This window comes from Falco rusticolus, chromosome Z, assembly GCF_015220075.1.
Source record: "Falco rusticolus isolate bFalRus1 chromosome Z, bFalRus1.pri, whole genome shotgun sequence".
NCBI classification, from domain to species: Eukaryota; Metazoa; Chordata; class Aves; order Falconiformes; family Falconidae; genus Falco; species Falco rusticolus.
This window is the reverse complement of record NC_051210.1, coordinates 44727403-44754961: the sequence shown is the minus strand read 5'-3', so window position 1 is coordinate 44754961 and position 27559 is coordinate 44727403. Positions and strand designations below refer to the sequence as shown.

General features: G+C 39.0%; 1 protein-coding gene across 2 annotated transcripts in view; it reads left to right on the top strand.

Annotated features, from left to right (window-relative positions):
* Window positions 1-27559, top strand: part of APBA1 (amyloid beta precursor protein binding family A member 1) — a 91074-nt gene that overhangs the window by 49194 nt on the left and 14321 nt on the right. The window contains exons 2-6 of one of the 2 annotated variants that reach the window (XM_037373601.1): window positions 3104-4308; window positions 14436-14537; window positions 17607-17646; window positions 21976-22121; window positions 27428-27460. In XM_037373601.1, coding sequence (XP_037229498.1) covers window positions 3157-4308; window positions 14436-14537; window positions 17607-17646; window positions 21976-22121; window positions 27428-27460 — 1473 coding nt within the window. In that variant the 5' untranslated portion in view covers window positions 3104-3156. The remainder of the gene's footprint in view (window positions 1-3103; window positions 4309-14435; window positions 14538-17606; window positions 17647-21975; window positions 22122-27427; window positions 27461-27559) is intronic. The other variant, XM_037373602.1, reaches the window with a different exon arrangement.

Below are 27559 nucleotides of genomic sequence, written 5' to 3'. Positions count from 1 at the left end.
TATTTTGGAGAGATTTATCCATCAAGTCCTGAGTGCAAAGCTAAGAGTGCTTACAGAGCACTTTCCTGTGTATGTTTGATTACTGGAGCATAGCTGTTGTGCAGGGTAATTAATGTGAGAGGATAATATCTTTCAGATGGGTGTTGTGTCTTTATTTCCAAGGTCAGATGACCTCTCTTGCTTATATTCTCTTCCATCTATGGCATTTTATATAGTTATTGATTTTTGTTTGCTTGCTGGAAATAAAATGCTTTTTTGAAGGCCTGGTGAGAAAAATCAGGTAGACCTTGTATTTGCTTTAGGGAAATGCTACTAAGAATGAAAAAAATTGGGTTTTAGCAGTTTTCCACCTACCATGTATGAAAATGGATTTAGTGCTTCTAACCCCCAACCTTAATAGGTAGTTCTTTAAATTATTGTCCTAAAGACTGATTGTTAAACAGTTAAATAAATGTACGTGACTTAGAAGCTTACTTTTCATTGAAGGTTATTGGGGCTTAGGTGACCTAAGGGCATTTATTCAGATCTACAGTTTTTGAAGTAAACTTATCTTCTGTTCTAACAATTAAAATTTCTTTTTTGAAAGTTTCAAAATACATCTGAAAACAATGTGTTATTACTTCTAGAATTAAAGAGTAACATTAAATTGAAATTACTGGAGGAAGGGCAACACAAGAGAATCTTTTCCAGTAAAAAGCTTTAAGTAAAGCTTAACAGTTTCATCCTCATCCCCTCAAAAGACACAACCTTGAAAATTTCAGGATATCAATATTTGATGCTAACCTGAGATCATTCTTCAAATGAGAGCAATTTTACAAGTGGAAATTTGGAGACTTCCAGTTTACAAAAGGAGAATATTGGGGCTCTCAGGTAGTTTTCAGCAGTATTTTCTATTTGCAGTTTCTGCAGTTTGTTTCTCACAGCTAGACATGTTAGTAATGCTGCTGTCTGTAGTATGCATTATGTTGCATATGTAGACTTCTAAACCAGAATCATGTATTTTCAGATATTATCAGAACTTTCATTGTTATAAATATTGTGGCATTTGATACCTTGTTTGACTTGAGGTATGGGTAGTCTTCATGTAGTTGAATTTTGCCTTTCTAACTGAAAAATGTTAAAAATGTGGCAGGATAACATGTGGTAAAGATTTCAGAAAGTTGGTCATCATCCTGTGTTTATGTGTAACTTCATTTCTTTCAATTAGTACTGCCCCTTTCCTGTGGCTGACCAGTGACACTTAGGTGCAAGTCAGGGGCTGCTTGAGTGCAACCCATTTAAGGTAGAATTTTTAAACAGTCCTTTATTTAAGCCTAGTGCTGTCTATGTCCAAAGCAATGGAAGTTTTATAACTGACTTCAGTGGAAGCAGGCAGTCCTGCTTGGTATGGACTTTTCAAAGGGCTATTACTTTAGAACTGCATTTTGAATAGGGTTATTATTTTAGAACTGCATTTTTTATATACTATATGATATACTATACATTTTTCTGCCTTGTGATGAGGGTGAGAAATGCATGTATTAGAGATTAAACACAGCATGCTAGATTTGCAAATACTATGTATATGCTGTTTCTGAAAATGTAAAGATCTGTCTGGAACAAGGGCCAAGATGTATTTTGTTTCCTTTATTTTAAAAGGACTATTAAGTTTTAAAGGCTAAAACATTAGGTGTGACAAAGACAAGGAGTGTTTGCTGAGCTGGAAGCTGCTCCCACTAGATTTCCCATGGAAATATAGCACAAGTAACTCCCACTGAGGCTTGCGTACCTGTCAACTTAACTAATAGAGGGCAACTGAAATTACTGTTGCTTTCTCGTCACAGGAAGTTATTCTCACTGCTTTTGTTGCACAGAGCTCATTTAGTCAGCAAAGTGTCACCTGAGACTCCTTGCCTCAGTTCAGTAGATTTAAGTACTATTTTACATTCATGTTAATTTTTTTTAATTGGTAGTTGGCGCATGCTTTTATAGATCCTCCAAGTTAGAAGTTTTCCAACAGGTACCTTTTCTTTTAGGACTTGTAAGTCATGGTCTAGAGCTGCATTTTACTTAAGGATATGTGGTTTGACCTAGGGACCTAAAAAGACATAAAATGTCCTTTTTATGACACATTTTAAAAACATAGGGCAAGGTTCAAAACAGCTGAAGCCCTTACCTAAAAATGAAGCCTTCTGAGATAGATAGACCTGTTTGCTCTATGAAACTTGCAGAAGCTAATCTGTATTCTTATGGCGCTTTCCTGTTTCTGTGGCTTATATATTTACTATTATTGACAGACCTCTTCAGTAATTCTGTCATCTTTTGAGATTTTTGCTCAAAGTCATCAAGGGTAAGATCACTCATTAGTCTCAATGTGGTCATGGTTATGACTTCTCCATGGTTTAGGAAAGATACTTGGTGCAGAAGCCATCTTAAAGTGATTACAGAGACATTCTACAAAGGTAACGATGTTGTATCTAGGTGTCATGGGCTTCTCTAGGGATAAGATGTTTCAGATACCCTGAGAGTGCGTTTTTATTTCTGATTGTTTTTTCAAAAGTGCATAGGGTGAGTAGCTTAGCTGAAGATACCATACTGAAGAAGTGTAGTATGCATAGCTGTCATGTACCTGAGCAACTGCAGACTCCCATGATGTTACTGAATCTGTGGTTCTACATTACAGAATCCTTCCTTCACACTGTGTTATTGAGCTGTAGGGAGAGCAGTAGAGCAAAGGTGGAATATTCTTGTCATAGCTCTACCATGGTTGAGTCCCTGGCAAAAGTTAGCTTTTCTAACATTTGCTTGCCAACTTCATTGAATTGCCACAGCACTCCATAGAAGCATCTCCAAGGAATTGCTTGGAAATGATCCTTCCGCAAAGCATGTCTGTAGAAATAAGAAGTTCAGTCCCCAAGGGGATTTTTGTTGGTTGCTGCTGTTGGAGATCGTTTGCATGGGAGGTCATACTGTTTTGCTGGCTGTCGTCTGACTTCAGAGCTGATGAAGTCAAATGTTCGTCTGCTGGGGAAGGAAGGGTAGGGTGCCTTTTGTTGCTTCCGTTTATTGACTCTACTTTTTTTTAAGAGTAATGTCAAGAGTGTTTTTTTTTATTTCTTTCCAGCTGTGATAGACAAAATGTCAATACATTAAGGGACCTACCCACCAGAACTTGCCATGAACCATTTGGTTGGACCACCTGAGGGGGAAGTACATGAAAAGCCAGCAAGCGGAGCAGTGAACGAGTCAGTGGAGGCCGACCTGGAGCACTCAGAGGTGGAAGAGGAGCAGCGGTATGCAACTCACTACCCAAGGCATACAGACAGCAGCCAAAGGGGCCTGTCCGGCCAGGAGGAGGAAGGGATGTTAGCTCGGTCAGCCAGCACTGAGAGTGGTTTCCACAATCACACAGATACTGCAGAAGGGGATGTGATAGCCACAGTGGAGGACAGTTATGACACAGAGAGAGTTCAGGAAAATGAGGATGAGAGCATGTATGCAGTGCAGTACAGGCCTGAGTCTGAGGAGTACACGGAGAATGCCGAGGCTGAGCATGGCGAGGCCATTCATAATCGAACATTGCCCAATCACTTACATTTCCATTCCATTGAACACGAGGAAGCCATGAATGCAGCCTACTCAGGTTATGTCTATACGCATCGGCTCTTCCACCGAGGAGAAGATGAACAGTATGCTGAGCCTTACGCCGACTATGGACTGCAGGAGCATGTGTATGAGGAGATAGGAGATACACCAGACCTCGATGTCAGGGACGGGATCCAACAGTATGAGCGGGAGAGGGAGGAAGCCGACAACTACCGCAAGGAGGCACTTGGTGCTCGCCTTCACCATTATGATGAACGGTCTGATGGAGAGTCTGACAGCCCTGAGAAGGAGGCAGAGTTTGCACCCTACCCGAGAATGGATAGTTACGAACAAGAGGAGGACATTGATCAGATTGTAGCAGAGGTGAAGCAGAGCATGAGCTCTCAGAGCTTAGACAAGGCAGCTGAAGACATGCCAGAGGCGGAGCAGAGTTTGGAGCATGGTCATGCTGTTGCTGGTGGTGGGCATGAAAGTAACGGCCAGCTCCCAGCTGTGTCTCGAGTTGCACCCAGCTCGGGAGAATCTGTACAGAGGTACAGCAAGGAAAAGAAAGATGCAATTTCACTGGCCATCAAGGATATTAAAGAGGCTATTGAGGAGGTGAAGACAAGGACCATCCGTTCTCCTTATACCCCTGATGAACCTAAGGAGCCTATCTGGGTGATGAGGCAGGACGTCAGTCCAACCAGGGACTCTGACGACCAGAGGCCACTAGATGGAGATGTGAGTATACAAAGCTTTCAGCTCTCAGGTTATGTATGTCTCGTTCCTTTAAATGTGGCAAACATGGCAGTGAAGGAAGATGCATTTTGTTCTTGTTCTGTGACTTATCCTTCAGTAGAGTATGTACTGCTTTTTTGAGTTTGTACTTTAAAGAGCATGTGCATTATCAGTGGGCCAAATTTTTCTTTATGCATCACTGCTGACCCCCAGCCATACTGTACAAGAATTTGTCACATGAAGCTCTTTACTTGTTTTTTCTGAAACAAATGCTGTTACATTTTTTACTGCCATTGGATATTTTAGACTAGCTACCAAACACTTTGTCCTCTATTACCTGTCCTTGTGTGTTTCTGTTAATTGCAGGTTTCTAAGTTTCGTTTTCTGTCACATAACAATACTAACAATTCCACTAGAAATCTGTTAATATTCTTCATGATGTTACCATGGCTCAGAGTCATATTCCAGAAAAGTTGCAGGTTTTTGTCTACTAGCAGGCTCTAGAAATGTGTTACAAACCTCAGTATATTACATTTTCGCTGTAAAGCATATTTACTGTACAGCAACCTAAGTGTCAAAGGCCATTGTTCAGATTTACAGCATCAACATTTCTGAAATTCTGTACTTTTGGCATGAAGTTGAATTTGGATCAGAATCAGTTCTCAGTTTGTGGTTGCAGCTGCCTGTATGACAGTCTTTACTTGAAGTTTTATGGTTTTCTGCATTTCTAGTAAAATAAACTCATAAACAACTGTTAACTACATTACGTTTTTGCCTGATATGAAAAGAGCTGGTAAGCTAAATTTGCTGGCCAAAAATAGTATATCATATGGACCCATGCTATTACTTCAAGGATAAGGGCACTGCAAACATCTGCTCCATCCTCTAAACTGCTGTGGAATTTTTTTTGTGACCTTTGGTTTTTTGGAAGAACACTGAAAATAGAACATTTTATGTGTTGTTTGGTGTTTGAAACTGAATTATTGTTACATTCTATAAATTCATCAGAACTATCCAAAACACCTCAGCCTCTGCAAAGGGAATTCAGATGGTGAAAAAAGATCATATGCCGTGTAGATCTATGACAGGCTTCTGATTTCTTTGTCTGCCTTCAAGGCAATGAAGGCTAGTATTCTACAGATAGGAAGAGATTTTTGGAACATGGTATTTGAGTTTCTCAAAAACCATGCAAGCTGACTGATACATGCAGCTTCCAGATTTTATTTTTCCTGGAAAACTGTTGGAAACACACAGTGATGAGTGTGTTTGGGTTGGGATTTTTTACTTCATAGTTTAATTGATTTTTTTCTTTTTTAATTATTTCTGTTACAGAGTTGATTAGCAGTCACATAAAGGGCTAAAGCAATCTTCCAGATTGTTCTATATGGGAGAACAATTATTTTTAACTTAACTTCTTTACAAATTTCCAGAAGCTGTAATTATTTCTCTCCCATTTTTCAGGTAGATTTTGCTGTACATTTTGTTTACCATATTGTCTGTGTTTGTAAGTGCTGTCTTTGTCTGGGAAGATCAAAGAACTTCCTGTTGCTTCCTGATTGTCTGATTGTAAATGGTCTCAGTGACATTAGGTTGGGGATCCTGAGAGTACTGAGTCCTTCCTGAAGGTGCTCCAGCTGCTCTCCAAACTCTTGCTGCACCTTCCTGAATTCAATTGCCTAAGGTATGCTGGTAGGATTCAGCCTGGTATGTTCATATAGTAAAAAGAACAGGTGTTTCTGTTGGTTGGTATCTACATTAAGTGTTGAAATACACAGAGGTTTCTGTTTTGCACCAAAAGTTGATTTCTCATTCCATATTTCTCATAGCCTGTCAGATAAGAACCTGACTGAGATTTTCAGCCCTGGCTGTAATCAAAACAGTGACGTATAATGACAGTTAATATAGCTCACTGCAAAGATAAACAATGGTTGCAGATGGGCAGACAGTCTGTGTTCGTGGAAGGAAGGAAGTCAAGTGTATAGTTTAGAAGATCTCTAGCAGACTGAGGGGAATACATGCTGTAGAAGAAGGGACCTGGGACTGGGTAGGAATTCTGTTTTTCACTAAAGGTGAGGTATGTATTTGCTTTACTGGATTCTTTAATTCAGATACCAACTCATGAACAGTCTAAGCAGTCTGCTTTCTTTAACAAAGCATTTGTAGAACCGCTTAGCAGTAAACTGGGTAAATTAGGTTGTGTTGACCGAGTGACCATAAGTGATAAATTGTAATAAATATATAGTTGAAGTTCATTCATCTAAATGTAGATATTTCTTCTATGCATCCCTTGAGAAAGGAACAGGATCTCCCTTGAGAAAGGAACAGGATCTCAGACAGGAGCTTCTCAGAGTAAATGCCAGAGATGTTATTAAGTCTGATGTGTAACATTGGACTTGAAATAAAAAAGAATTACATAAGGCAGACACCCTTTTCTTCCCCCAAAAGTATCAAGAGGCTACAGATAAGTGATGCAAATGGGGTGCTTTTATTACCTTCAGTTATTCTGCAGGTCTACATTGAAAATGGTCCCCACATTGTTTTTTAACAAAACAATTTTGCTTTTAGAGATAGGACTTAACTTGAAAATATTTGTAATCATTTTGTGTTGTTAACCATATAATACTGAAAGTGCTAAGACATTTTTAGATACAAATAGCAGTCACTTTTTATTTAGCTAGGAGTTCTCCACAAGAGAACAATGAAGCCAGGGAATCAGAAGAATGATTTGCAGTTCACACATTAATACAACAACCTCTTTTGCCTATTTTCACAAGAAAGCAGCTGTTACTTCTCAGTGCTGGGCATTTGGATGATACATTCCCAGCAGAATGTTTGGTAGAGTACCAGTTGGAAGTGTCCAGAGACTATTTTGTGTAGCTAACAATCCAAAAGTGTTCAGCTGGCCTGCAGCTGGGTATGGTTTGGGACTGTTAGAAAAGACATGCAACGACTGTGATGGTAAGAAAGCTACAGGTCACTGTATCTGTTTGTTTTCAGGTTTATTCACACTTTATCTACAAGGAATTTCAGTCATTCCTATGTATTTCTTCTCAAAAGAAATATTTGATAGGTATATGAAAAAAAAAATTGGTCATAGCCCATGAACAATTTTACTCTAACAAACTCTAGTAGTCTTGTGATGTGGGAGGCAGGTCGCAGAGTTCTGTGAATAAATAAATAGTGTACCAAAGTACCTGCTTAATATTTAACAATGGAGAGTATTTGCTGTCATGTGCCTTGTGCACCCTGATTTAGTGATGCATGCTTTCACGTGAATAAGAGAAGGTCTGGACATTTAGTTTGTGGAGAAGGTGTTGTATTTATGTTTTTGGTAAAAGCTGAAAAATTCTCCCAGTGTCCTTTGAATAAATGCAGTAAGATTTTATGAGGTTTGCCACACATACAAGAGAAGAACAATTGACATAAATTTCTGAAATATGCTGGTGTGTTAGCTGTATGGAAGGTCTAAAAAAACATTTTTAAAATGTCATAAAACTTTGAGAGTAGTGGCTTGCTTAGTTGTGGAAGTACAGAGACCTGTTGAGAAGAGTCCTGAAAGTCACAAAAGCTAAAGTAGTTTTTTTTTTTTTGGTTGAGCTTTAAAGAACAATTCTGTCCTTTTGTTTCCAGAAAAGAGAAGCTGGCTGCCTGCTTCACTTCTGCCATAATCAGGAGAAAATTTGGAAGGAGAAATTCTCCATTTCAGAACTAAGCACCATGATCTTTTTCTGAGGTCCGTTCAATTATCCATGGGGTTATAGATCTGAAGCCATGTTTTGGGGGCCTGCAAGGCACGGTGTGTTGCTGCGTGCCCAGACTTTGGTTTTGCAAACCCCCCTCATCAGTGTTTACAGTCTCAGTTCCTCTGCGGACACTTGAGATGGTGTGGTTAGAATAAACTCAATATATAAAGTAAAAACCATATGCATGGGTGGTTTAGATTTGTGAAGGAGAAATTCAGAGCTGAAGACAACCCTCTCGGGCAGAACAGAGCTGAGCTGCATTGTTTTGCTTCTCTGTTCTTTCTGGTTACGTAAGTTTTATTTCAACCTTTGAGTTCTCAGTTGCAAGATTTTCTCAATTCTGGTAACTCTAGAAGTGAAGTGTTTTCATGGACATGAATTTGCTTCACTTTTTCCACAGCAGAAGTAATGTATTATTAACAAGGCAGTAGAGAAGTCTGTTTTAAATAATTGAGCAGGTTTCAGTAATAGGTGAACTAAGGGGGAAGAAAGACAAAGAAAATACATGAAATAAAGATGAGTTTATATTGATGAGATATTGTTTTCTTTTTCTGGGCAGACCTTTTAAAACTGTTGGCAGAGCACACAGAATACAGGTCAACTTTCCATCATTGATGCAAGATCACAGTGTTAAAATTATACAGAAAAAAATTCCCCCCAAAAAACAAACCAAAAATCATATTTAAAAAAACCAACCAAACAAAAACCCCAACCAACCAGAAAAAAACCCCACTCATTTTAATATCCAGGGCAGAAAGCTTGATGCTGATACATCAATCACACAGAAGAAAGCTTAAATTTATCAATTTGTCTTGCTTGAAAACAAACACTTCCCAGATGAGTTATGGGTTTCTAAATTGCAGTGAGCACTGTATACATAACCCCTTGAATATTTTTTTGATTTATTATCATTTTTAATTATTGAAAGATGAAAGCAATTCCAAGTGGTTTTTGTGATGTTGAAGTCTAGTTTTTTACAGTTAAAGTCTTTTGAAGACACAGGAAGCATCCACACTGACTTTTTTAGACTGACACCTGAAGTTGCATTCAAACTACAAGTTCAAGTGAAAGTGCAGTTTTCCAGGAAGGAGAGAGAGAAACAGCCAGCACTGAATGGGCTTCCCAGAGCCCTGCTGTGCTGACAGCCCTCTATCCAGTGCATGTGCTGCTGGACAGACCCTACCCCCATAGCATCTGTGTGTGATCTAATGGGCAGTCAGAGCCCATACAGCCTAAGATTTTATTCAAAGAGAAGTTACCAGCTAAACCAAGTGTGACTGTGGTACCACATGGTTACTGCTACTGACTCATGTGGCCAAGAGACTCTGAAATGGGCAAAAAGAAAGGGTCATCTTGCCCTAAGAGGCTCAGTTATGTTTATTGTTTGCTCACTTGGACTTGTTGGTGTCAGGTCTAAATCTCTGTGTATTGTTAGGTATGTTTTTATTTTGTATTTCAGACTTAGTAATATAAGAGTAACAGACGGGGCTCTTGCTTCAAAGACTTTGGCAGAGGTGCACAGTTATTGCTTAGGTCAAAATTCGTATTTTTGTGACTTCAGCGAATTTTACTGAAGAATTAGCAACTTTGTGGTATGCAGACACTCAGGGACAGTGTGCTTGTTTTAAAAAAAGCTAGTTTATTCAGAGCTTTTGAGTTGTGTAGCATGTGTGGACAGTCAGGTCTCTCAAGGGGGATTGCCAGTCATTGCCCAGATGATGGCAAGTGGCAGGAGGCTCCGTCCATGCTTGCAGGGCATCGTCAGCTGGATCAGGGGAGATTCCCCAAACTATGACCGCCCAAACTGCATTTGTTCTCAAGTCTTACAGTTGGTCTGTGATCCTACATGTCCACTCTAGCATGTGTGATCCATTGCTATAGTGTACCTTAAGCTACATATAAAAAACTTTCTAAGTTAACTGTGTACACAAGACTGTCACACATGACCTTATTTACCTGCATCTGTAGGAATAGTTTCTGTCTGGTCATTTTTGCAGCAGAAACTGCATGGGGGAGCTGTTGAGTCAGGCATAGTCCTTACTCAGGATGGTAGTTTGTGCCCTGAAGCAATGAATTGTGCCTCTCACTTGGCATGTGCACAGGAGGAGCCTGCAGGGGAGTCTCTGAGGCTGCCTGAAATTCCTGTACGGAGAGGTCTTATAGCAATTAGTGAAATAACGTTTTTCTGAAGTGAGCAGTTTAGTCATTTACCTTGTTTCAGGTCAACTCATATCATCTGTGCACAAACTGGCAGGGAGCAGGTGCTGGACCACTCAGCAAACTGAAGGGTAAGTGCACTGGTTGTGTGCAGTGACAGTTACACCACAATTACAATAACACCACAGCTACATTACAAACTTAAGTTTTCATCTTGATGTCACAGTTATAAATCAAATTGCATAGACTGTGCCACAGTATGCATGTACATGTACAATAGTTGTAAGTCAGTTTTATTCTTTCAAACCCTCAGTTTTTAACATTATAGATAAAACAAATTTAAATGAAGATGGCCAATAATGATGATTAGTTACACTGTAAGGAAATTTAGCTTTCAGTTCCATTCTTTATGGGTACTTTATGCTGTCTGAAAGCTGTGAACATATGTTGATGGTCTCAGTCTAGATTTTAGCGAATAGAATTTGAACTGTTCAAATAACAGTAGATATTCTGCCACAACATAGCTGTGCTAAAACCTGAGATTTATTGCCGTATTTGTGCTGTATTGCATGGTGTTTGTGAAATTAGGCATCTGACTATATTTGCATGTTGGGCAAAAGTTCATAGTGCTTTGACCTTTACCTAATGTGTATGGGTACCACTCAGAAGACTGTTTATCACTAAAACCAAATAAACCTAAAAGCCTTGCTTTATCCAGTTGTCTCCTCTGAACTAATGTACAAGACCATACTTGCCATTCCTCTGCCAAGAGTCTGTAGATGGACATTAATATCGTATCAGTAATGGCCTTTTTTTTTAAGTGAACCTTGCATTGCTGAAGTATTTATTGATTTCATCCCAGCTTTGTCCCAGCTTTGTATGTGATAATGTGACCCACTAGGTTACTCTTTTCAGGTAAGTTGCTGCTGAAAGCAGATAACAAAAGCTTTTATGAAGCAAGACCAGGTGGTTGCATTTGAAGGTGTTTCAGTGTAGGTTGTGTTTGTCCTCATGAGCTATTCAGTAGCCAGGTAGACTCACCTGGACAGGTTAGATGCAAAACTATCCTCTCCTGTTACAAGTTCTGTTACTAAATCCCTCTGCAGAATAGCAAGGAAGGTTTCTTAGGTGGCGTGGGTTGCATGTTAGTTAGAGTCAAACAACGCCAAAATTGAGATGGAGAATTTTTGGATGTACCAGGTTGAGTATCGTAAAAAAAATGTAAGTAGACATTCAAGAGGAGAAATGAGGTAACTAGTACTTTTTTATTGCTGCACTTCCGCTGATGGACCTCTCTACATAATAACAGTATGCTTCACACAAACCTACTATGTTTGCTCTGACAGCATTTTTCTTAGGCTTGTAAAACTTGTTTTATTAGCAGATAACGAAACAGTCACTAAGCATTTATTTCAGACTTCAGTTGTAGTGTTTTGAGCAGCTATGCAAATTGTCTATCCACTATGATGTACCAAAATATTTCTTGTTATCGCTGTGACTGCATTCTTTCCTTGTGCATTGTATATGGTACCTCTAAAAATGCATTTTGATGCAGAAGAGAACTGAGTGTTTTTTCTTCAAAGGCTGAACTTTTTTATACAAATGTTTTTGGGGACAGCTGTCATGTCCTGTCATGTAGCAAACTTTGTAGGATGTTTGATGCTTGGGTTTGGTAGTTTTGGTTTTGGGTTTTTTTCCCCAGAAAAATCTGAGCAGACATTCAAACAGAGCACATGGAAAGCTGTGTGATCATTTTGATGGTTGCTTAATTCTGATACTTCATAGATGAAAACAGCTGAGTACAGGTATTCGCAGTGCTGCTGGAGTAACTGTTAATAAATTTAAATGGTGCAAAATTTCTTAATGCCAGCAACCAACTGGTTTAAGTGAAATCATTTATTGTTATCACTTTAGTGTGTGAATGTCAGAGCTTTCAGGCATTTTAAAGAACTTTTTTTTGTGTGGAAATGTTGGTGCTAAAATATGATATGTTTTACTTTGTTTCTTTGTCTATTATTTAAAGCTTAATCCTACAATATCCTGATGTCTTTATTAGGTTGATAGTATTGTGTACCTTTTATATTTAATCCTAACACAAAAATACTATGTAACTATTGGAAATGCGAGTACTATGAGGACACTTCCTAAGTAACTAGGAGTTATCATTTGTGCGTTTGAGTCACTGTGGTGCTGTAATTTTGGTAATTACACAGCAGGTCAGGGGGAGCGTGTATCTCTCCTACAGCTCCTGTGTGAATGACTGTGCAAGCACATGCCAGCATTCTAGGGACCGTTTCACAGCTGCATCTCCTTTTTGCCCTGCAGTTGTAATTCAAAACATAGGGAGATACAAGGGCTGCTCTTCTACCCAGGAGACACCTGTATAAGGAATTACCTCTTAACTCTTTGGAAGTAATTATAATATTTAGTAATTATCCAATACAGACCTTTTAAAGGAATGAAGGTAAAGAGAAATAGGAGAAGGAATTTTATTTTCTTGTTTTGTTCTATATCTGTGAAGCTAAGCTTGTAAAATTTAGATTTTATTTTCCACACTATTTCATAGAACTCAAATGTTTCAGCTGGAGCAGAGGGAACTCCTAGACTGGAGCTGCTGCCAGCTGAGAGCACTGGAAGTGTAGCCATTTTCTGGTATGGCTCACTGGTTTAGAGAAAAGCCATGCCATGTGATTGTTTATGAAACCAGAAGAATAGTATTAGATTTTTCTGCCATCAGTGATGAACCGCTGAGCTGGCAAAGCTAGGACCAAACTCCTTATGTCAAAGGAGAGTGCAGAATGCCAGGGCTGCTGGGCGAAACGCCCAGCTTGCATAGCTAAATGCTAAACCTTTCTTTGAGGATTCACATTTTGGCATATGCACTGACATGTTTTGCAGGTACCTCCTTAAGATCTGCCTTTAAAAATACCTGCTGGGTTGAAGTTTGTACTTTCTTTCATTTTGGTCGCCTTCATTAATTTCACACTCTGTGTTCTGTCATACCCCTGTACCACTCCTCCCTGCTCTGGACTTCAGATACCTTGCTACAGCTTTTTGGTGTTGCCAGCATTCATTAGGAATTGTCTATGATTAGAATATCCTTTCCCAAAGCATTCTTTTTCTTTATCGAGATACTTGCTGACTTACCACGTAGATCTAGTGCATGATACTGTTTTTCTATGCTGTTCCCTTTGTTCCTCTGCTATGACATTCTTGATGATCATGAATGACTAGTACATGATTGGAAAGACAGTTTCTCCACTGAATTATTTATGGTGAAAGGAGAAGAATGAGGAAATCTGATCTAGAGAGCACAAGTATAGTGCTGAGATCATAGCATGGACTGTGAAATACTTTCCAAGTTTGCGCTGTATCTAGGTCGAGGAGCCATAGTCCTTGATTACACTGGTATTGAATATCCCTTGGATACATCACTATTACTCTGTATGATTTGTAAGTGTTGTTTTTTAGGATGATGGAATAACATTTATGGACAACCACTGCAGCTTACCTCTGCTGAGGTTAGATTAGTTTAGCACTTCAGGTTAATTATATCCAAGAGCATATGTGTTTATGGGGAAATTGCAGTCTTTTCTTCACTCTCCTCGACGACTAAATAATTTTTAGCTGAATTGGTTGTGTTCTGGTCATGGTCAATTCACCTGTCTCCCCTCACAGCTTACTTACTAGTGACTTTATATTTTCTTTCCTAGAACGAGTTTAGGATGAAGTCAGCCTTCAGTAAGCATGCAGTCATTTCCCTGCATGCAATAGGCAAGCAGTTGTGCCACTTAAAGTCCTGTAACTGCAGCTTAGTTGAATGGTGACAGTAAGTGTAAGTAGTTGGCCCAGTACCAATATCAGACAATCCTCAGTTCACCTTGCAAAAATACAGTTTTATGACACACTTTTGGCTGAGTGTTTCTTGTCGCTGAGTACAGCTTTTTATTTTTCCAACTCCTTAACTTTATGTATTATTGACAAATACAGGTGTTTTTTAGAAGATTCAGCGGTTCTGAGAAAGTCCAATGGGAAACTGAAGTGTGATCATTATGATAAAAAGCAAGGGTTACAACATTAAAAGTGTTTGTTGTGTTGGTTTTATTTGTTTGTTTGGTTTTTTCTTCCCCTCTCATCTCTTATTTCCACTGCCAAGTTAGAGGAAAATATGAAAGAAGAATTTCTACATTGGTCACTCAGATTATTATTTAATTTTCTTGCCATGTCTAGTCTCCATCTCCAGATTCCTCTTCACCTCGGGGTGCTGAGTCGGCAAGTAGGCAACATCACCAGGATGTCTGCAGTACAGCAGAGGCCTCCACTAATAAAGAGGTAGAGTGAAATTTTTAAAAAGCCCACAGTTTTGTTCATGTAAATTTTGCCTTTTTATTTTCCTTTCCCCCTTGTACCTGTGCAATCCCTTCTCTTTTTGCAAAGTTGCAACAAACTTGGAAAGCTGATTTGTAGCTCCTTTCCCTTATGCTTGCCTGGCTGGCTGACTGAATTTCTAACATTTAAGACTGTTTATCATGGCCCTTCTGACTCTGTGTTCAGATGCCACTATATTTAACAGGCTGGGAAGCATAGATTTAGCAAACAGCCAATATCACCTCTGTATTAGAGGCAAAAGAAAGAAGCCCTTTGCTTTTTTCCATGCAGAATGTCTTCCTGCAAAGAAAAGGATGTTTCTCAGCCAGATGAAAAATCTTGCTTAAATGAACTCAGGTGGTATTATATGCTGCTTAATATTTTGTCATTGTAGAAACTGACCTGCCAGTGATTCACAGTCAGAATTCAGGTCCTGACTCCAGGCTCCTCAAAATACAGTTAAATACTTGTCCCCTACCCCTCATCTGGCAGGTTTTTACACTGCAGTATTTCCACCAACAGGAAATGAGAAGTGAGTAGAACTTCTTGCAGTGTGAAAAGAAAATAATTTGTCATAAAAAGTATTTGGATTAGTATAGAATGACTGGCTCTGTAAACAGAAAAATCAGCAAATATTTAGTTTATTTTCTTTTTTAAACTTCAAAAAAATCTAGAAACTCTAGTCTGACAAGATACCATATTGTTACTGATAGCAATGCATGAGTTACTGTCCACAATGAAAAAAACTGATCTGCTCTAACTGGCAATAGTGATTAAGTAGAAATACTAATTATTAATCCATTCTTCCCCCCCCCCCCATGTTATTGTTAAAGAATAAAAAAGCTTGTAACATGCATGTATTTGTGCTGGTCCGTATTTGCATTTAGAAAATAATGAAAGGTTTCAAAAGACTTAAAACACTCATAATTTCTCATGTACTTAAAGCCTTCAACAAGAGATTGTGCCATTAAATATTCATCTGCTATATTTGTTAGCTTGTAAAAGCCTTTAGCTTTCTTCAGTACAGATTTGTCACTTCATATATATCCTAACTTTTAGCAGTTTTTAGATATCAATAAACTTACCCAAAGGAAGAAAAGAAACAAGATGCTACTCATTTCAGTTTTTAGAATGTGCTCACACATGGTGTCAGAGGTGGTAAATCAGGTTTCACTGTGGGATGTGTCAGGCAGGCTGTTTGTTTCCCTCAGGTGAGCAGTAATTCCTGCTCTAGCACTTCTAATGGAAGAACAACAGTGATAAAGTGGCCTCATAATTTTTAGGAATGACTTCTAGGTCTTTGTAAAACCTTTTTTAAAAATACAGATTTTACAATACTAGGTGGCAATGGGATTAACAAGAGTAATGAAACATTAATGAACTTAATATTTCATTATTCATGATATGTAAATTAAAAGGTGTAAGTTTCCTCCTGTTGGTAACTTTACCTGTTACTTTACTATTTCTCTGGTCTTCAGACCAGTGGCAATTACAAACAATTGTTGAAGACTGTGTGGGCGGTGGTCCAGTAAAAACATTTCACCCGAAGAGATCAAAAAGCCACAGTTCTGAAAAGGCATGTCAGTGTCCTCACACCAGCTTAAATGCCTTAATATCAGGAGATTTTGGTTTATTAACATCTTTATTTATGCTAGTACAATCTCTAATGGAGAGCTTTTTCAATTTTGCAGTACACTATAGTCATTTACACAAGGAACAGCAGGCGGTCACAGGCTGTGCAGGATCTGTGTGTCATGCATCTTTTGTTTTTGTTTCACAAGTTTTGTTTTATAGCAAGATGAGCATCATTGGTTGAAAAATACTACTTTTAAAATCCATTTTCTATTTGTTACAATGGAAAAGACTCCTTGGCGTTAGTCAACTGAACTGTCACATAACTGTGAACTGCCTAGTTCACAATGGAAAACAATGCAGCATATATTTCAGTGTATGTTGTCTGGAAATATGCTGGAAATTGTCTTAAGATATTATGCATTATTCTGATCATACAGAGATTTTTCTTTTAATAAAACTGTATTAAACAGTCATTGGAGGAGTTACTGCTAATACAATCAGTTGTAGATTCATTAAAGTTTTGTAATCCTTGGGATACCCAGAATTCTTATCTGCAGCACATGTGATATCAGCAAGTATTTCAATATACCTATTGCCATCTGTATATTGCCACACAGAATTTTCTTTGATAAATTTTCCTATGTTGTTTGCATTATTGATTATAACAAAATGATGAGTCTTACTCACTGGAAGTCGTAGCTTTCACATGTTTGAAGTGTTAGTCTTTCACATAAAATTGAAGTCAGAAGTAAGGTCTTACTTTAGACTGTGTATTTACATAGGCAAGTCAGGATTTTTTTTGTTTGTTCACTTTTTACATAAGTGAAGCTACCAGATGTGGTTTTGTGCTTGATATTGTGTAACCATACTTGGTGGTGAGATGTTAAGTGAATTCAGTTACTCCACAGAACACAGGTTGCTACCTAACCTGTTAAAATTTAGAAAGCTTTTTGTAAGGCTGTATTAATGTGAGGGATACCTCTAAAACCTGTCCTAATGAATAACAGAATTTGGTTAATGAATAACAATTTTGTTAGTGAATAACTGACCAGGCTGATGCTTTCAGTCATGAATAATAACACTATAGCCTTATTTTATATATTCCTGCAGGTATTTATTTGAGATATGATGTATTCTCTGGCATACCTCTTGATTAGTAAAATTAGAGCACCTATTGGTAGACAGTTAATATACTATTGAACACCAACAAGTAACTGAACACTGGGCCTAGCATGTTGCCTGGTAGGTAAAGACACAAATGGAATACATTGAATTTAAATCTAGTAGGTGCTTAGATTTTGAAAATACTAAATGTAATAATAAATCTTAATAAGTGGTGATCTTCCTTTGATAATAAATATGACTGATTTACTTTTTCTTTTTTTGTCATGGAGAAATTTTGAATGCATATTTGTACATGCTCTGTTCTGTTTGAAATCCTTTTTGTCTTAATTACAGTCCAGAAAAAGCTTGGCTTCATTTCCAACCTATGTTGAAGGTAAGATAATTCTACAGTTTCTAAATGTTTTTTCATATCCTCAAACCTCCAATATTTAAAACATCTAAAATTTTATTTTTATTTGCTGAATAGAAAAACTGCAAGGGTTGGGTGTACTCATTTAGAGTAAATTGTATCCAGTCTGGAACCTGAGCTAATTGTACTGTGCTCTTTTTGTAGTTCAGGAACTTGGAACTTTTATTTTTTTAGTGTTTCATTCGTAGTTTCTATGTCAGTTCTGCTGATTTTTTTATCAGTATCACTTAAAACACTACTAAATTTTTGTGGTATTTACACAACACATATGAATGTGTGTGGACAAGGAAAACAGTCTAAGCGAGAAGATTCTAGTGCTCTGTTCTGCACTGATTTCAATTGGCAGATTCAGTCCAATCTCAGTTGGATTAATTAGCAAAATTGAATTAATTTGATTAATTGGGAGCCCTGCCAAAGGAAGTCTGCATTGCTTTACAGCTGCTTGTCTTCTAATTAAGTAGTGCTTCCTGTCTTAGAGTGAAGGTTGTGTTTGTACTAGTGCTGAATTTATTCAAAACAATGTGAAAAAGCAAGTTACCTGCTACATGAACTTCTGTTACCTTTCGTATGAGTCTGCATCCTGTGTATACAGGAAGACTGCATGCTGTAAACCACAGTTATTTCATTATGTGAGCAGCAGCATATTTCATTGTGACAGAAGCAGAAAATTTGAAGTTTCATTTAGTTTTTTGTCCCCTAACAGTGCTTGTTGCATATGCTTGATGGAATGCCAGAAATACAGTTGAGATGATACATCATTTGGACTGTCTTGGAACTCCTTGGATTACTTTACAGTGTGCTGTGTTTAAGCTATTATGTGATAATTCTCTTTAGACTGCAATTGGATCATTTTTTAGTCTTCAGTGTATGAGCTGCATATTTTGGAATCTGTCACTAGAATGTCAATAGCGTAAACTTCATACATTGTTTTGAAACTAGATGAGCTCTGGAATTTTGCAGCAATGAAGGATCACTCTAGAACTGAAATTCATCTCCTAGTGGTAGCCCTGTCTACCAAGGACTATCTTAAATAGTCCTTCTCTCCTCAAAAGATAATAATTATAAATTAAAATTTTCTTAGATCTCAATCCAGTGCAAAATTCCTTAAAACCCCAAGTTTTTCCATTTTTATGCACTAGCAGTCCAAGAAAATCTTGCTAGTACTTTCATTCAGGTAATAATTTAATTGTCAGAAGTAGTAAATGGAGGGGATCTTAAAAAAGCAGCGCTGTCTGTGTGTTCACCACTGAAGAAAGTAAAGCACATGCCTTTTTTGGTTTTAATATGCTTCCTTCTGGGAGTCTTATCTACACTTTTGTCAATTTATATTTATGATTTTTGTGTTTTGATCAGAAATTGTACTATAAAGGGGTTTGTGCCCTTTATAGTGAAGTGATGAAAGTGGTGAAAAGGCCTTGGTATGTAGAATAACGAATAGCAACACTTGAAATGCCGTATGGTTTCAGGACTGGAAGAGTGTGCAAATATACAGTACTTCCAGATGCATACATTTCCTTCAGGAAAAAATTCCCGTTTTGGGGGGCTTGAAAGTGACTCATTCATTTTGAGAGTTTTCCAGATACATAGTATCTGAACAAATTCTGCACTTTGGAGATGAGCATCTTAAAATTACTAGTCATAAATTTTCATATTTAAAGAAACCATAAAGGAGACGAGCTTGCTGATAAGATTTATGTATCTACTTCTGTCTGTGTGTATAGTTTCAGTGTCTCCAGCTCTTTCTTTTACCATTTTAATCTAAATAGTGACTTGCATTTCTTTGGGGCCAAAGTTACCCATGCTCATTCTCAGGGGCTGTTAATCTCTTCAGTTAGAACAGAATTGGCATTCTGAGTAATGTTAAACTTTAAGCCCCATCACCTTATAGCTCAAGATACCCCTTGAGCTAATAAAAGCTCCCTTCCGATATTGTAGGGTTTTTGCTTTGCTCTTACAGGAAAAAAAGGCAAACTGAAAAAGTTTATTTTTTTGGTGATAGAATATAGACACTTTTACTCTTAGCATTCTCTAATACGATTTGCATTTTTATTTGTCTTGAACATAATTAGGTTAACCAGCCTCCCTTTTGGATCATGACAATTTTAACATGTAGCAAGGTGTTACAATAGAACATGTTTGCATATACAATTTTTAGATACAAATGCCAAATACCAAAAACTTAGGAGATCATAAATGCTGCTGTGTAAGGATTTGCATATTCAGGTACTGAACACTTCAATACCATCTAACTTCTCACAGAAGTTGTTGGGAATCAGGTCATTCAGAATCTGCAGGGCAAAGAGTTGTTCTGCCGTTAGGAGAGCCCAAGTTCTGTGTATTTAACAACATTTTTATTTAACTTTGTCCTTTACCTCAATATCGTTGTTGAGACTAACAGTGATGGCATAAAAGTACTTTTCTTAATTGGGCAATCAGTCCTCTTGGTAAGGGGAGACATTTTGTACCTGTAAAGCATTCCTGTGGAGGCTCTACTGCAGGGGTCCTCAAACTACGGCCCGCGGGCCAGATACGGCCCCCCAGGGTCCTCAGTCCGGCCCCCGGTATTTACAGACCCCCCCGCGCCCCCCCCGCTGGGCGCTGGGGGGGGAAACCAAGCAGCCGCAGATGGCTGCCTGCCGCTGCATCCGCGCGCCCACCCCCCGGTTAAAAAGTTTGAGGACCCCTGTTCTAATGCCTGTTGCACTAACTGCAGCTAAGGCACAGGTGAGCAAGTGGCTGATGGCTGTTACTAAATTGCACCCTTCCTCTTTCTGTTGTGACTGTCAGTCTTACCATTGCAAGGCTGGTTTTGGTGGGTGAGGAAAAGCTCAGTGACTGTGTCTGTCCCTTTATAACAGTGAAAAGTTACAGAAATTATTTTGCTCAGGGATGATCCCTGCTCACAAAAGAACAAGCTATTATGAGAGATGGGCTAGATTAACAGTTAAGGCTTTTACTGGAGAGACATTGTATTGAGTTTGTGTGGCAAAGATTTGGTAGTGGGTGGGCTACAAGGGTCCCTTCTGTGAGAAGCTGCTAGAACACTCCCCCATGTCTGATGGAGCCAGTGCCAGCCAGCTGCAAGACTGGACCCACTGTTTGCCAAAGCTGAGCCCATCAGCAACACTGGTAGCAACTCTGTGATAACGTGTTCAAGAAGGGGGAAAAGTTGCTGTGCAACAGTAATTGCAGCTGGAGTGAGGAGCCAGGCTATGGGAGAGAAGCAACTGCAGACACCGAGGTCAGTGCAGACGGAGGGGCAGGAGGGGCTCCAGGTGCCAGAGCAGATCCCCCTGCAGCCCGTGGTGCAGCCCACGGTGAGGCAGGCTGTGCCCCTGCAGCACGTGGAGGTCCATGGTGGAGCAGATCCCCACCTGCAGCCCATGCAGGTCCCCACGCCAGAGCAGGTGGGTGCCCAAAGGAGGCTGTGACCCTGGGGACGGCCCAGGCTGGAGCAGCTCCTGGCAGGGCCTGTGGCCCCATGTGGAGAGGAGCCCGCGCTGGAGCAGGTTTGCTGGCCGGGCTTGTGACCCCACGGGGGACCCACGCTGGAGCAGGCTGGGCCTGATGGACGGCACCTGTGGGAGGGACCCGCGCTGGGGCGGTTCGTGAAGAACTGTAGCCCATGGGAAGGGCTCATGTTGGAGAAGTTCCTGGAGGACTGTGTCCCATGGGAGGGACCCCACGCTGGAGCAGGGGAGGAGTGTGAGGAGCCCTCCCTGTGAGGAGGAAAAAGCAGCAGAGGCAATGTGTGATGAACTGATCACAGTGCCCGTTCCCCGTCCCCCTGTGCCACTGGGTGGGGAGGAGGTAGAGAGATGGGGAGTAAAGTTGAGCGTGGGAAGAAGGGAGCGGTGGTGGGAAGGTGTTTTAAGATTTGCTTTTATTTCTTATCAGCCTGCTCTCTTTTGATTGACAGTAAATTAATTCATTTCCCCAAGCTGAGTCTGTTTTGCCCATGGCGGTAATTACTGAGTGATCTCCCTGTCCTCATCTCAACCCATGAGCCTTTCGTTATATTTTCTCTTCCCTGTCCAGCTGAGGAGAGGAGTGATGGAGCGGTTTTGGTGGGCACCTGGTGTCCAGGCAGGGTCAACCCACTGCAGATGTTGAGTGCATTTACTTGGCATTTTGTACCTTTGAAAGTACTGGTTGCCATATGATCATGCTAAACTATGAAGTATTTCAGAGGAGTATTTGCAGCCATCAGGTTCAGGCTCAGCTTGTCAGATTGCTGCTGTTTTGCTGTGGTTCAGCATCATTTTCCGCAGCGACTGCTTTCCTGTGTTACAGTTCCTGGCCCTTGTGATCCTGAAGACTTAATCGATGGCATCATTTTTGCTGCCAATTACCTTGGCTCCACTCAACTCCTTTCTGATAAAACCCCCTCCAAGAATGTGAGAATGATGCAGGCTCAGGAAGCTGTCAGCAGAATCAAGGTGAGGAATGGTTCCTGCTCCTTATTATATGCGTGCCTTAAGGTATGAACTTGTTTTTCCATGTGGGGTTATCTGTGGTTTCAGAAAGCTTAAGTTCCTCATCTTTCTTTCTGCAAAATAAATCACGTATTTAGTGATGCTTTTGGAACAACACTGATCAGGAAAATTTACCAGATAATTTTAATTCCCGTTTAGTAATACTTCTGCCATGTACTCTAAGCCAGATCTGAAGCCAGATTCAGTGGTCTAAGTTATATATTACCTGGGTATTGGGGGGAAAACAGGTTTAGGGTGTAACCAGTAAGTACTGCAGGTGTTTCTTTCCTTACACTTGATGGAATGGGTACTGTGGTAATGTTTGCAGTTATTTTTGACCCTGTTGTGGGTACTAGTTTCTCCACCACATAATAGCTATGAACTGATTTAAAAAGAAAAAGAAAAGCCTGTGATTGTACCGAGATGTATGGAAAAAAATAATTTGTCCTGGAATCTGGTATGTTTGCTTTGTTTGTTTGGAAAACAGAAGTGCCTACCAATTCTGTACAGGCCGCAACAAGCAATGGGCATGCTGCTGTATTGTAAGTAACAATAATGACATTGTCAACTGAAGTTAAGTACTGCATGGTTGTAGAGTATGCTGCAATATTCCCACTACCCATATGTGACTGGGTGGTATGCACACCGCTTCATCTTCTGCTAATTCAGCTAACCAACACAATCTTATCTGAAAGTCTTCTTCAGTTTAATACTTGTGTGTTCCTCTTTTGTGTAGTTTATTTTGGATTCCAGCTCAAACTTTGTGTGCAATCGTATAAAAGGGAGAGGAGGAGAGACAGTATGTTATCAGCAAAGCCGATAGCACTGTCTATTAAAGGTTGGCTGATTCTTCCTACTGTTACTATTCCTTCCAATGTTTTCCATGCCAGGTGTTCAGTTCGGTCTGTGAATGAGACTTTCACAGTGAAGCTCTTAGTAGAACCATTGAGATACTTCCAGAAAGTGTAATTTTGCTGATGTTCAAATACATAATTTCTTGTAACCTTGTCTCTGAAAATCACTAACACTCTAGCATTTTCGAGGCAGGGGTGTAGCCTTCCTGTTACAGATAAGTCGTCTTCTGCCACCTCTGTAGAAGTTTCCACAAACTTAAACAACTGCTGAACCTTTTGAAAAAGAATGATTTATCTGTGTTTATTGGAAACTTTGGATTCAGTGACATTTTTTAAAAGGATTTTTTCACTCAGCTTTCTCAACTCTGGCAGGTCTTGGTGGGTTCTTCCCAAAGCTACAGTGGAGATTTTCCCCTAGAGTCTGCTTCTTTCCTGCTCTGGGTGTGAGTAAGGCTGTGCCTCGCTGTTTAATAGTCCCCATGTGTTCTTTCCTGATGCTGGGCCACATGGTAGAAAAGTTGTCTGATTTGAATGCACAGGAGACTAAAGGTAAGATAGAGAAGGGAGTGAAATACGGGCTTCAGTGAGGCTGGATCTAGGAGGGCCACATCACTGGAGATTGAAAGGAAAGATTAGCAACAGCTGCTGCAGGAAACTGTACCAGGAACTGAACGTGAACCTGGGGGTGGGCTGGAAGTTTGCACCTGGAAGGTAAAACTTGCATGGGAGTACACTATTAGACAGAGATTGAAAGAATGTGTTACAGAAAACAGAACAGAATTGGTTCAAAGTGGGCCTGTGAGATGGTGTAGAATCTTTCCCTGATACTAAATGTATTTTTTAGAAATTGTTTAACAAAATAAAGTTCTTTCTGAGGATTCTGTTATGCCTCATCAGTGCTGTGCCGCAAAACGTAAGAAATCTGTTCAGCTCATTTCACTCACAAACCCCATAGTTTATACATCCATACAAATTGTCAGACACATATATTCTTGGTTGTAGTAAATTCACCTCAGGATGGAGGCCCAAGTAATTACATTGTTGACCTGGTAAAACCGTAGCTGGTGTGCAGAATTTTCTGAAACTGTATTTCAGAAAATTATTGGCTTACTGCATGGCACACAATACCATTGTACACTTCCTTGACAGTTACTGCTTTTCTGCTTCTAGGTGAAGCTCAGGCAACGTAAATGTACCTCCCTGCACCTTGGGGTTTTTGGTTTATTTGGGTTGGTTTTGACTGGTTTTCTGATTGCCATTAAAGCTAAACCTTTTAAGTGAGACATCCATTATGATAGAGTTCCTGCTGCTAAATTCATCACTGCGTAATATAGGTGTTAGCCCAAATGTATAAAATATTGTTCACACAATGACTAAGATACTTGGGTGCTAGTCGTGTTTGTTTACAGTGTGTTAGGTGTTGCATGTGAAACATTTCTCTGTAGTTAAAGAAAACAAAGGTTATGATTTAAGAATGAGTTTTAAAAATTTTTCAGACTTGAAGTTAAGAACATTAAAAAGGGGGAAGAGCTTTGTTTAAAGCCCACTGTGTACACATAGCTTCTCTATGAGTGTGTTCCTTTTGAATTTATTAATCCCTATAATGTTTCCTTTTAGCAGAGCCTTCAGACCACATAGTCATTTAGAATATGAACAGATTTTGAAAACAATTCTCTTCGCTGCTGCTTTAAAGTATCTCTTCAGTTTAGAAGTATGAGGGTTGGGTTGGTTGTTTTTTTCCTTGGACTTCATCTCTGTGAAATCAAACTAATTTAAAACAGATGCACTGCTTTGAAGATGTTTGTAAAACAGTTATTTCACATTTCCACTAGCAGGTACTTTCAGTAATAGAAAGGGTATATCACCATCTTCAGACTGTAGTGTCGTTTCTTTAGATACCACAGAAAAAAATGCCTTTTCACATTTTGCTTGGAGTGGAGCTATAGTACTTGTAACAATAAAAAAGTTGATGTTCATGGTTACAATTCACAGCTGATCTGTGTTGGTTACATTTCACATCTGAACTAACAATTAACTTTCATTTTTATTTTTCATCAGCAGATTTGAGCTGTGTGGCAGGTTTGAACATCTTTAGATAACAACTGATGTAATTACTGAATGTAATTTAAGGTAGAACCCGTGTGTGGGAATAATACGCACATTTTGTTCACTCAATATCATCTCGGTGTTCACTGGGTTGCAGTACATTTTTTGTAGAGGTTAAATGGGTTGAGTATCTTTAAGACATCCTGTAGGAAAAGTGGAAGCTTGCTGTTTTTTAACAATTTGTAATTTTGGAAGTTGCTACTAGATACATAGTTAAATTTAATTTACCTGAAATGAAAAGTCTGGACTCTATATTTTTAGAAAAACTGTATTTTATTTAGATTAAGTAGTTTCTGTTTTTTTCTAAAAATTAGAATCTTTTGCTCTGAATTAGCAAAATAACATGGTGATAAAGAGGATTGGATTGATAAAGTGTCTTGCATAGAATTATCCTTTTTTTTTTTTTCCCATGGACCATGACTACTTTTCATGGCATTTCAGTGTAGTGTTAAATCACTTACTAGAATTGGTTATTCCATATCATCACCTTAGTTTTATGAAATATTTGAAAGTAATTCTTCAAAAAACTAAAATACTACTAAGACCAGATGCTTCCAGTGCAAGAGCAGAATTTTCATTAAATTGAATGATAGTGTGTTTTGATGAATCTGTGATTCTGCATTGTAAACCTCTAGCTCAAGGATTTTTCCCCCCCCCCTTTTTATTCTTTTTGGCTGGTGCTTTTCTTCTTTTGTGAGGTCCATCACTCTGTAAAGTTTGGGGAGTGGGGCAAGCTGTCAGAAGAGAAGCTTGGTTTTGGAAACAATTTAAATGCTCTGTCTCCTGAGTTTATCCCCCCCGCCCCCTTGTCCAGTGTATAGCAAGCAGCTGTTATCAAGATGATTATGTCATTTCTGACTACCAATTTAAATTAATATTAATCTAATGAAGCGCCTGCAGCATGAGGCAGTTATTTTTTTTTATTTTTTTATTATTGCTTTTTATTAATTGCTTTTGCAGTAGTTTGCAGTCACCGGGCTATCAAATATTTCTTAAGTTTCCAAAAGGTGACTAAAAGCTAGTGAGAGAATGTTATTTGTAAATAAGCAGCAAGGTCTGAAGTTTCAGTAGCCACTTTCAGATTTGTTTAGACAAAACCTGAGAGGTGGAAGTTGTGAGCATCAGTATAAAACATTTGATGTGTCTTGTGATTCAGGCTTTCTGTTTGTTCTTCATGGAAGTAGTTAGCCATGCATCTTTATGAAGCCTGTGATACTAAGCTTCCTTCCCACTACAAGTACACCTGTTAATTTAATTAGCTAAGAGGCAACAGTCTAAGCTAAGCAGCTTAGACTGTTGGAAGTAAAAGGATATCTGCCAGCCTGGTGAGTATTGTGTTTCTGCAGTAAGCAGGTCTGTAAGTTCAGTTCACCTGGGTTTGAATTAATGATTGCAAGCCTGTAAGAATAATGCTTATTTGTGTTGTTATTGTTGTTATAGTAGTAGCACATGAGGAATCAATTTGTTGCAATGGGTTGATACGTGTCTGGATGTAAATCAGTTAAACTACTTGGTGACAAGAAACCTGGATTCAGGTGTTTGTGGAACTGAAGTACATGCTCCACTGCCTTCTTGAAAAAATGTGGTAGTGTTAACGTATCTTTGTGCAGGTGTCACAGTAAAACCTGTTGTCCAGATATGCAATGTTAACATTGGTGTGGATGTATTTGCACAGAAGGAGGAGAACTTTGCACAGAATGGAGGTGAAAGTTAACTTGTGTCATTTTGTTTTTCCAGGAAAACAGCGTAGTTTTAGAGAGGTTATTTTCTGAAGACTGTTTAATTCTGAGAGCATTAAGAAACGTCAGTCTAAATTCTTTAGATCTGAAAATGTTGGGGTAATAATGGCTAAGATTCTTCTTTCACCTTTTACATTGGTGTTGATTCAAAAGAAGTGGTATCATGGTTAACACTGCTGTAAATGACGGGAAGTGCCATTTTTTGTCCTTAAAAAGAATCCCAAGAAAAAAACTCACAAAACCACCCCCTTGTTTGTTTTGAGTAACATTTTAAATGGACGAAAAAACCCAAACACTAAAAAGCGACAACAAGAAAAAACCCAAACCTTTCATGTTCTTCCTGACTTTTTTGGTACAGTTTATTTTTTAAAGTCATTGTGCTAAACATGAAAATTTTAGGCTTTTTTTAAGCCAAAAAGAAAAGGAGGAAATTAATCTAAGCAGGGACTAATTTAGAACAGCTAGTAGTCTGTGAGCCCTGGCATTAGCATGCAGATTCCTGCTTGACTTGGAGTCTCTGTAAGTCCTTCTCTAACTATTGTCCTGTCTCTGTTTGTTCCATGCTAAGCAGATGGCCCAGAAATTAGCCAAAAGCAGGAAGAAGGTGCAGTACAAACTCCCATCAGCTTGATGTTATGCGTGTTGTTTTCTGGGAGGGATTTTTGCCTTTCTTTTTATTTTATGTTTTTATTTTCTGCATCCA